Source organism: Podarcis pityusensis, assembly GCF_964106645.2.
Source record: "Podarcis pityusensis genome assembly, chromosome: 8".
Classification (NCBI taxonomy): Eukaryota; Metazoa; Chordata; class Lepidosauria; order Squamata; family Lacertidae; genus Podarcis; species Podarcis pityusensis.
Genome location: NC_138033.1, coordinates 80,875,352 through 80,886,312, shown reverse-complemented (window position 1 = coordinate 80,886,312; position 10,961 = coordinate 80,875,352). Strand labels below are relative to the sequence as shown.

General features: G+C 50.2%; 1 protein-coding gene across 1 annotated transcript; it reads left to right on the top strand.

The window, feature by feature from the left end:
* Nucleotides 1-1,862: 1,862 nt before the first annotated feature.
* Nucleotides 1,863-10,775, top strand: SH2D5 (SH2 domain containing 5). The gene is made up of 10 exons (XM_081017466.1): nt 1,863-2,133; nt 2,523-2,656; nt 3,907-3,987; nt 4,297-4,371; nt 4,646-4,792; nt 5,184-5,432; nt 5,879-6,053; nt 7,794-7,899; nt 8,513-8,672; nt 9,287-10,775. The coding sequence occupies exons 2-10, from the start codon at nt 2,555-2,557 to the stop codon at nt 9,506-9,508; spliced, it is 1,317 nt and encodes a 438-aa protein (XP_080873592.1). The 5' UTR covers nt 1,863-2,133; nt 2,523-2,554; the 3' UTR covers nt 9,509-10,775.
* The last annotated feature ends 186 nt before the right edge of the window (nt 10,776-10,961 follow it).

Here is a 10,961-nt window from a genome sequence, read left to right as displayed (position 1 = left end):
AGACCTGAGCTCAACAGCAGGGCTCTCCCCACCTGTGATTCAATTTAATTCAATGCAATTGGTATTTAGAGGCATCCTTGCCTTTAAGGTACCTTCCTAGATTCCCTTTCCCTGCAGAATCTTTGCAGGGCAGCCTGCAACAGCCAGACATCTCATCACCCTGGCGACCTTCACTAATAAGAGCTCCTCCACACATTATCCCAGCTCCTTCCTTCCTTAACTTCCAACCACTTCCTGCTCCTGTTCTGCCTCCCCGCCCTCCTTTTTTGTGTTCAGTAACCATCTGTCCCTTCTGCCTTGGCAATGTTCTCAGCTCAAATCTGGTGCTTTAATTCTTCCCGGGAAAGTGGCTTGTTTCCAGTCTCCCCTTGACAAAACTGTCCTCTTTTGTCTGCAAAAATAAATTCTGCCTCGAGGTCACTTCTGGGAGGGGGGTTGTGATTATTTTGTCCATCCTAGTTTTTTGTTCTTTTATGTTCTACTTCACACAGCATATAGTTAAACTCTGGAACTCGCTCCCACAAGATGCATTGATGGCCACCAACTTGGATGGCTTCCAAAGATTAGGGAAATAATTCTGGGAGGATGGGGCTATATGTTCCACCTCCACAGTTGGAGACAGCAATGCTTCTGAATACGGGCTCCTGGAGGTTCCCCAAATCCTGCTTTTGGGATTCCCATTGGGGCATCTGGGTCGCCACTGAGAGAACAGAAGGCTGGACTAGATGGGCCATTAGCCAGATCTAGCAGGGATCATCCTATGTTCTTGTGACTTACTTTGCGTGCTCTGCAGGGAAAGGGGCTTCAGGAGCTCTGAGAAAGATGTTCCACAGGTGCAGCCTTTCCTCAGGATGGGATGGAGGCATGCAAGGAATGAGCCCTTTTTCTGCACATGTTGGGGCAGGGGGCAGGAACCATTGAGGTGCCCTTTGGTTAAAGTGCCCCATAAGTGCTCAAACAGTCCTACTCTGCCCTGCCACCCTGGGCTGTTTGAATGGGCTGTTTTCCATACAGACCAGGGGTTCCCCTTTCATCCACAGATCCCTGAAGGGTCTATGAACTGCCCCATCCCCCCCCCAATATTTCCCAGATGCCATAAAAACATGCAAAGTATTGTGGGGGAGGGGCAATCCACGTAAAGGGACCTGTGACCATTAGGTCCAGTCGTGGCCGACTCTGGGGTTGCGGCGCTCATCTCGCTTTATTGGCTGAGGAAGCAGGCATACAGCTTCTGGGTCATGTGGCCAGCATGACTAAGCCACTTCTGGCAGCGCATGGAAACGCCGATTACCTTCCTGCCAGAGTGGTACCTATTTATCTACTTGCACTTGGACGTGCTTTCGAACTGCTAGGTTGACAGGAGCAGGAACCCAGCAATGGGAGCTCTTGGCAAGCCCTAGGCTCTGTGGTTTAAACCACAGCGCCACCCGCGTCCCACAGTCTACATAGCTTTCATCAGATTCTCAAAAGGGTCCACAACCCACAAAAGTGTACCCCCTTTCCTTCTGAGGAAATGCTTGTATCCATAGAAGTCAACTCCTAAAGGCTGAGATCTCTTTGCCCCCCCCCCACTCCACAATAAAATATTTGAGGGGCTTGGGGACCCCCCACATTGATGCGACTTGCCATTCAAATGGTTGCATGCACCACGTCATGTGATCGATTATGCAGCAGAGCGGGGTTTACCTGGACACCCACCCACCCCAATATTTTATTCAAGTTGGCACCCCTGCTTCTGTTGCAAATGATTCTGGGGGCGCCCCCTCGCTGGCCGGGGAGGGCTGTTCTGTGCGGTGCCCTGTAACAGGACCTCAGAACTTCCCTGGATGGGGAGCTGTTCTAAAGGGAAGCGGGCAAGGGCGAGTGGGGGGCTCTCGCCAGGCCTAAGCGCTGCAGGTCGCTCTACGCCGCCGCCCCCCACCCGCTGCTACATCTCCGCAGCCGGGGGCGGGGACTCGCATTCCTGGCCGCTGATTGGTCGGCCGGGATTCGGAGTCTGCTGCGGAGGCGGCGCGTCCAGGTGAGCCGGGCCGGAGAGGCTGAGCAGGGGCCGGGAAGATGCAGCTGCGGAGAGCGGAGCGCCTGGGCGCGGAGGAGATGCGCGGCGGCGGCTTCCCACGCCTCCTCTGCCAGGTGAGGGCTGCGCGGAGGGAGGGAGGGAGGGAGGCGGCTTTTCTCCATCCTTCTCCTGTGGCAGGATGGGAGAAGGGGGCTTCTGGGCACGTGCAGAGCGCCCCCCGGGTCCTTGATCTCCCGTCGTGGGAAGAGGAGCTCTTCTCCTTTTGGTGCTTCCTGTGGGGTGGAGGGGACCCCAGGAACTGCTCCTGGGGCATCTCCTCCTCCCCGCCCGCCCCCCCCCCCAATATCTCTTTCCTGGAACCCAGCGCCCCCTCCCCATCATTTTCTTTTGGGGCCAGTGCTGGGGCGGAGGTGCCCCTTCCTCCCCTGCCGCTGGGCATCCGCGGTGCCTCTTCGGGGAGAGGCCGTCTCCTCCCTCCATCTCCCTGTCTCCATCCCCGCAGCAACCCCCGGAGCGGTCCCAGCCGGCGGCGCCATGAAGAAGCAGCGCTCCGAGTACTGGGGAGGCCCAGAGCCCCTGGCTTCCCCGCACCACCACCAGCAGAGGGGCGGGCGGGTCATCGCCAAACTGGCGGAGGTGAGGCTGGGCTAGGCTTTCGCTCTTGTGGGGGGTGAGGGAGGATCGTAATAGCTCAGGGGTGGAGCAGCTGCTTGGCATGCAGAAGGTCCCAGGTTAAATCTCCGCTGGCAGCATCTCCCCAGGTGGGGCTGGGAGGGATCCCTGCCTGAAATCATGGCGAACCACTGCTGACAGTCAGTGTAGGCAACACTGACTCAGTATAAGGCAGCTTTATGGGGGGGGGGCAGTGGGTACAGCATTTGCTCTGCATGCAGAAGGTCTCAGGCTCAGTTCCAAGCCAGGTGAAACCTTAGTCTGGAATGCAGGAGAGCCACCGCTGCCAGTCAGTGTAGACAGTACTGAGCTACATGGATGGCAGCTGTCTAGGTGTCTATGAAAGAGAGGACTTGGGAGGGCAGGGCGGGGAGAGGTTGTGGGGTAGAGGGGCTGATCTAGATCCTGCCTGCCTTGATCCCATGGCCAGGTATCTGGAAAGTGAGCAGGGTTGGGCCATTATTGCCTCCTCTGTTGCTTTGCCTGGCTTTGCAGGGGCACCTGTGCCCACGGAAGCAGCCCATGGCTCCACCTCCCTCTCAGCCTGGGTGGAAGCCTGCTTTGCTGCTCAGCCCACTCCCCTGAAAACCTTGAGGTAGAGGTAAAGGGACCCCTGACCATTAGGTCCAGTTGTGGCCGACTCTGGGGTTGCGGTGCTCATCTCACTTTATTGGCTGAGGGAGCCGGCATACAGCTTCTGGGACATGTGGCCAGCATGATTAAGCCGCTTCTGGCAAACCAGAGCAGCGCACGGAAACGCCGTTTACCTTCCCGCCGGAGCGGTACCTATTTATCTACTTGCACTTGATGTGCTTTCGAACTGCTAGGCTGGCAGGAGCAGGGACCGAGCAACGGGAGCTCACCCCGTTGCGGGGATTCGAACCACCAACCTTCTGATCGGCAAGTCCTAGGCTCTGTGGTTTAACCCACAGCACCACCCTCGTCCCATCTGAAAACCTTGCAAAGGATCAAAGGAGAGGAAGGGAGAATCCCAAAGAAATGAGAGGGCCACCCTAGCTCAGCAGCTAGTCTCAGGAGTTTGTCAGAACCCTCCCTTTTTTGCAAGGGGGGCAGTTGAGGTTTGAGGTGCATCTCCCTTAATTGCTCCCCAGAGGCTTCATCTTCCCAGGTCCTCCCTGGTGTTCCGCGTGGGTCCTTAGAAGTGCTCCCCGGGGTATTCTCTTCTCTCACTGTCCTCCTTCCCTTGCCAACAGTATGTGGGCTCCTTTACCGTCGAGGACGCGGAGCTCCAGCAAAAGGCTCTGGCTATCCAGCAGCAGCTTCAGCGCCTGAAGGTAAGCGGTTGGAGCTGGTTGTGCCCACATTAGCCCTCTGCACGTGCTTAGAGGCACTAGCCTCAATGCTTCTTCCCCCTATTTGGCAGGATCATTACTCTGGCACTGGGAAACCAGCTCTGGCTCTGAGTCCCTGGGATGTGCATGCTAGTAAGCCCCAAAAATTCTAGAGGTGCGGGGAGCAAAAGGGAATTGTCTCTGCTCGGAATCTTTGTGTGTCCAAAAGAGCCAAGCGAGTCTCCTTGGTGTGCCATCTCTGACTCCGTTTCTCCTTTTCTCCATCTCTCATCCTGCTCTCCCGGAACACAGGACTGCCCCAGGCGGCGATCCGTCGTCCTCAAGTTTTGCCTGCAGGGTCTGAAGATGTACAACGCAGAGGGGGAGGTAGGAGTGGGGCCATGGCTTGATGCACGACAGCATGCCGGAACTAGGAGCCATCTTGCCTTATGAGGAGTTAACTGGGGCTTGTGCCAGGCTGGGTGGGGGTCCTGTTTTGTTTTCAGGCTGGCCCACCTTGCTGGGTTGTGGTGAGGATATCCTGAGGACGGGGGAGCCGGAGAGGCCTTCTCTGCTTGGATGAGGCAGTGGTTGTTTGGTGAGGACGTGGGTTGCCAACTGCTTGACCTCATTGCCCCTTCCTCCTCCTCTTCTCCTGCAGGCTCTGCTTATGGCACATGCCCTCAAGCGCATCCTGTATAGCACCTGGATACCCACTGAGTGCCAGTTTGCCTTTGTGGCCCGCAACCCGCGCAGCCCTCGCAGCAGCCTCTTCTGCCACTTGTTTGTGGGCAGCCAGCCCAGTGAGGTAGGCCAGCTGGTGGGACAGAGGTATAGCATCTCCGACAGTGGAGGAGAAATACAGCCACCCTGAATAGCAGTCATTGCTGAACTTATCATCCATTCATGCATGAATCTGCCTTACCCACTAGAGGATGAACATTCTATAACCGGTGAAGTCACCACCAAGAAGGCCCTGCCTCTTGCCCCCAGAAATAGCGAGCACCATTGGTCGCCAAGAAAACTTGGAGAGCACTAATTCTGCTGCCCTATGAAGGGAGAGGTTTAGTGCCTGCTCCTCTCCTGACAGAAATGTGCCACTCAGGAGTGAAGCTGCTTTCAGCCATTGCCTGGAAGGGGAACGGGGGGCTAGGGGGCTGGTGGTGGCTAATGTACCTCCTGCATTTTCTGCCCTACAGGTCCAGATTTTGCACTTCTTGCTCTGCCGCTCCTTCCAGCTCTACTATCTCCTGATGCATCCTGAGGACCAAGAATGGCTCCCCAGTGGTTCCACACAGCAGGAGCCTGGGAGGCTGCTGGGAGCCTCTCTGGATAACCGGGTGGCCTGGGAGTCCCTTGATCCGGAGGATGTATCTCAAAACGTCAATGCGTTGGTGTCCTTCCGGAGGCTTCCGTGCCCTGCTGACTTTGGCCCCTCCATCAGTGTGGTAAGTGGGTTCCCTCTGGGCTTCGCCATTGAGTAAGCCGAGGAAGTGAGCCCAGCTGCACCTGGCAGTGGAAGGAAGGCCTCTTACCTCTCCCTGCCAACGGCATCTCCAGGTACGGCTAGAAAAATACTACCTGCCTGAAACCATGGAGAGCCACTGCTGCCAGTCAGTGTAGGCAATGCTGAGCTGGAGTGACCAATGGTCTGATTCAGTATAAGGCAGTTTCCTATGTCCGGATCGGGATCAGGAAGAAACCGCCTTCCAAAAGAAGGCTTTCAGTCTGATCCAGAGTGCCAGGAGGAAAGGTACCACCTGAATTTATTCAAGGTGACCTACTGTGCTGGGGTGGAACTTTGAGCCATCCAGCTTCCCGCTAAACTTTATTGCCAGCTCCAAATTCTGCTTCTCCTGCTCATTGTCCATCCGTCTCTGTCTCCTATCCCTAGAGAGAGAGGCTGGATTTGGAGGAAAGGAGCAGCCTGGGCACCTCTCGCCCGGGGAATCCATACTGCTCTCCAATCCTGGTGCGGAAGAAGGCGATCCGCAGCAAAACCCTTCGCTCCGGAGCCTATCGAGGCTGCACCTTCGAGGCTCAGTTGCAGCAGAGCGCCCGAGAGATGTGTGAGTATTCGGGGAATGCAGAAGATTCTGCTGTTCAGGGAGACAGAAGAGAATATCCTGTGCTGCTCTTTCATCCATGTTGCATTCCAGCTATGTAAAGAGCTTCTCTTTATTTCCAAGTGTGTCTTTGGGGTGTTTTTATCCCTGTTTTTCAGAGGATAGTTTGCCTCCTGCATCTCCTTTTGCATTCTCATTCCTCATTTCTTTATTTTTCTTGTAATGAAATTCTTATTAAAGTTTTTCATGATACTGTAAAATAGCTGCTACAAAAAAACCAAATGAATAAGTAGAATGTGGAGTCCTCTTAAAAGTAATTATTAGCCCTTACCAACCACAGAAGATAGTAGCTCATCCCAGTTCTCACCTGAGATATTTTCTCATCCCAGCCTTTCATCCTGGGAGACCAACATTCCCCTATCTCTCATCCAGAGTCTCACCCATTTCCTATTCTGTTTCCATTTCCTGATGTATTTTTGATAGTATCTCCATTTCCCCCCAGTCTTGTTCCAGAGAGTAGCATAAATTTAGTAGCATCATTCTCTGAATTTGCTCCAAATTGTATGCAAAATACTTTTTATCTGCTTGAACTGAAGAAAGGCCAGGATTGAAGTTTTCCCAAAGCTTTATATCCTCTCAGCTCCATTGATGCCATATCCATTTAATTTCCCATCTCTCCATTTGTGATTTTCTCCTACAAATCCTTGTATGCAAGGCATTTCCATTTCAGCACCTGCTTTTTTCAATTTAGCTACTTCATCATCCAGTCCTGTCAGCTTTTCATCTATTCAGTATGAAGCATTGAAGTATTATTCATTTCCATTTCATATTTCTCAGATTCATTTTCTTTCCCCCTTTCATCATACACCGATCTGATCATTTTTAATTGTTCAGCCATCAACTGTTGAACAATACCAATGGCCACTGGGAGATCCAAAGGTACATTTGCCATATTGGGTGCTTTTGATGTTTTGAATATTATTAGCAACTCAGTCTACCTTAATATTTCCACGTTAAGATCACAGTCAGCATATCCTTTCTCACAATAAATTCTTTCCATGGCTGGAATAATGGAGTAATTGCTGGTTTACTTTCAGTTATTTCAGCTCTTTAGTGGCAAGCAAAAGAAAAAGTGTTAATGATTCTTCACACATGGTATTCCTTCATCCGTTTAATCTTTATTGCCAACTATAAATCAGACATGTCACTCTTCCTTAGACACTTTAATGTCCACTTTTCCTTTCTGTTCTTCTTAATGACAGAATGCAGTACTTACAAATTTTTAGATTGTAAATTTTCATCAGAAGATGGAGGGGTATCTCTAAGTTACCTTGTCCCTGAAGTGTTTAAGAAAGTGGGGCTGTGACTTTTCTACCTATGAAAGGTGCTTACGTGGCATTTGGGCATAGTGTCAACTCCCTAGCTTGCTAGCTTGTTCTCACTCCCGTCCAAGCCGCCAAGTGAAGACAGCATAAAATGGCTTCATCCAAAGCATTTGAGGTTGCTCCCATAATCACCCTTATATTCCAGAGTGATTAATATTCAGACCATCTGTCTGTCTGTTATCAATCACCACATAATTATATTCTGTTTGCGGCATGCTTATAGAGAGGCAGCTGAACCACCAATTCCTCTCCCCGGAAGTCCTCCTTCCTTGTTCTTTTGAGATTTTGCTCAAGCATCTATGCTGCTGAGATGGTCTCTTTTGTATAACCTCCCCCTCTGTTTCCTTCTTGGCTTCAGTTCTCACCAGCTGCGACAGCAAAGGCAGCAGAGGGAGCCTGGCTTGCTTGCTGGATAATGACAGCAGTCTGATGGAGAACGTGTGGTCTTTTGCAGGCATCGACAGGTATGGGGAGGTCTCCCCTTGTGTGCCCTCTGACAGGAGGCCTCCAAGGATGCTTGCAAATTGGGGAATGGAAGTAAACTGCACAGCACAGGTGGTTGACCACAAGAAGGAAACTAAGATTTCCCATATAAATTCATGGTTGCTGGTGGCAAATTGGTAAGAACGTGATAGAAGCCCTGCAGCTAGAAGAGACCAATGGCCTGTCTGGTCCAGCATCCTGTTCTCATAGGGCGCAATCCCAGTGGGAAGCCTATGAGCAGGACCCGAGCACAACAGCAGTGCTGTCCCCACTTGTGATTCCCAGCAAAAGGCATACTGCCATCATGGCTAGTAGCCACTGACACTGCTTGCTGTTGAATAACCCAGGAAAGGTAGCCAAACATTTCCCACACTTGAGGTGTGAACTTAATCATGATTACTCTGAAGTAAGCCCCACTGTTTCCAGTGCAGCTTACTCCAAGGGAAGGGCGCATTGGATGGTAGACTTTATTCCCAGACGTGGAAGGGCTGGAGCAGGGAGAGGGTTTCTGCTCCAGAGAGAGAAACCTGGTTCCGTGGGCTGCTTTCCTCCTGCTCAGAGGTCCCTTCTTCCACACTCCCTTCCGGTTTTCAGGGATGCCGGGATGGCGCTGCTCAGGAATGATGTAATTGGAGCCTTCCTCCTCTGGGCTGAGCCAGGGGCCACTGATCAGTGGTGTCTTACAGTGAGGACAAGATGTGGAATCATCCCTTACCAGATTTACAGGAGCCAGCTTGGGAAGTATTCTGTGGAGGTGAGAACTTGAGGGAAATGACATGCCAGCTCTGCCTGATTCTGTCTGATTCAGTTGTTGCAAGCACATTTGGACAGGTTTTTTTAAAACTCCTGTCATACAACATTGCCAATATATTGGACCACTTTGGTGCACGAGATAAGCAAGTTTCCAGGAGCCAGAAGGAATGGTAACTAGTTGGATTTGTATCAATTGGTTAAAAGATTAAAATGTTAAAACATTAACTGAAATATTGAAAACAATAAAAATTCTATTAGCACTCACCAACATTTCTGAGCTCCTTTGGGGGCCTTTCTGGCCAAAAGCAGTCCAGAAACAAAGTATGAAAATAGTAATAGAAACATTACACAGCTCTTCCTGTCCCCAAAGCCTCGTCTCTAAGCCCAATCCAGTACATTTTTCCCCCTTTAAATAAATCTTTCCCTTACCTCTCAGTAATAGCTCCTGCATTGATTTGTGTTGAAGTTCCACAAGGGACTGTACACCTTCGCAAATTAGATTGTGTGGGAACATTATGTGACATCACAGAAGCTTGTCCAATGAGGGGTGGTTTGCGGGCAACAGCCAGTTTTCGATCTCTTATCATTTCTTTCCTTTTCTCTTTGTTCTCATAGCATTTGAATGTGGAGTTCCCCAGTATGGAAGCTCTGTTGGATCACTACTCTGGAATCCAAGGAGGCCTCTTCTGCTCTCTGGCTGCAGGCCGGATCAACCACTGTTACGAGGAGCAAGACTGCGCAGTGGAGGATCCCTGGAAGGAAGATAGAAGCCGCCGGCAGGCATCTTGGCTACATGGCACTAGTAAATCTCTGGCTGTCCCACAGGAGCTGGGATGAGGAGTCTGGGCTTAGCTTTCCTGCCATCCACATGCTAACTGTGCTAACTCTTTTTGTGGTGTTCAAGCTATGTGGCACTTTTGCACTTGGGCTAGCTTTCTCATACTGATATGGTAGGGATTAGGCTTGATGGCATTGATCCAATCCTTCCCTCTTGCCCCCTAGTAGAACGGCAAACTAGTCTTAACTTTTCTAGCCAAAGGGTCCCATGGCGCTGACGCCCCTGGTCATTCAGAGATAGATTTTTCATCAGCGGCTGAAATCCTGCACATGCTTTCCAGTAGAATTGCCATATTTTTAAAAAGTAAAATTTCTGACACCCGCAAAGTTGTTGAGCTTTTTTAAGGAAACCACCACCAATTTGGGAACAAACCCAAATTGTTTAGCTTTTTTGGGAAAACCAATAGTTATTTTAAGCTTTTTGAGCTTTTTCTATCACGTTGCCATACATCCATGTTCTCCCAGACATTTTGGCTGTTTGGCAGAATTCCCCCCTGACAACATTTTTACACCAAAAACCAGGACATGGCAGGAATTTTCCTGACGTGTGGCAAGCCTACTTTCCAAGCACAAAAGCCCCATTGGTCTTGGAGTTACTACTGACTAGAAGTACCCTAGAGTTGCAATTTTTGTTTCAATACTGCATCACAGAATCGTAGAGTTGGAAGGCACCCCAAGGCTCATCTAGTCCAACCCAATGCAATGCTGGAATCTCAACTGTGAATTCATTTAAAGTAGCTAGGTGTTCCCTCACCACCTATTTTCCTATCTTGGGCTGCAGCTCAGACAATAAATGCTCCTTCAATTAGAACATTGGTTTTCCAGATTCTTGCCACTTATCTTAAAAACAAAACAAATTAACTGAGCACTTGAGAGGTCAGAGATAACTCCAGGTTTAATCTAAACAAAATTCTGCAAGTGGTTTTTAGCTCTTGCAGGTCAGTTAAGTCAACACCCTCTTTTCCACTTAATGCTGCTTGTTTATGTTCCTTGGGTTGTGTCCAATGTTGGTCCTACTCAAAGTTAATGTACATAATTTAAATGGGTCTACTCTCAGTAGAATTTAGTTGGTTACAATCCCTTGTTTTCCTTATGGGGGTTTATGTACCTGCTCCTGCCAGAATATTTTGAAAGAAATATTTTTTTGGGGGGGAAATATTTGTGAGCATGCCAATATATGAATACATAACCTATATTTTAAATATGTTTATATATAAATGTGATGAAAAATATATTTGTAATCCAAAATGATTAAATTTTAGCTGTCGTTTGTGTGTGAGAGTGTGTTGGGAAATGGCAATAAAACGTGACTGGGAGGAGAAGGCCTTTAAAATGTTAGTTTTCGAAATCAATGGCGGCCATTAAGGCCTAGATGCCTCTGTTGCCTAGCAACAATCGCTCAGCTCCGCGCTGTATTAGCCACGGCTGCGCTCATGCTTGATTGGATACCAGC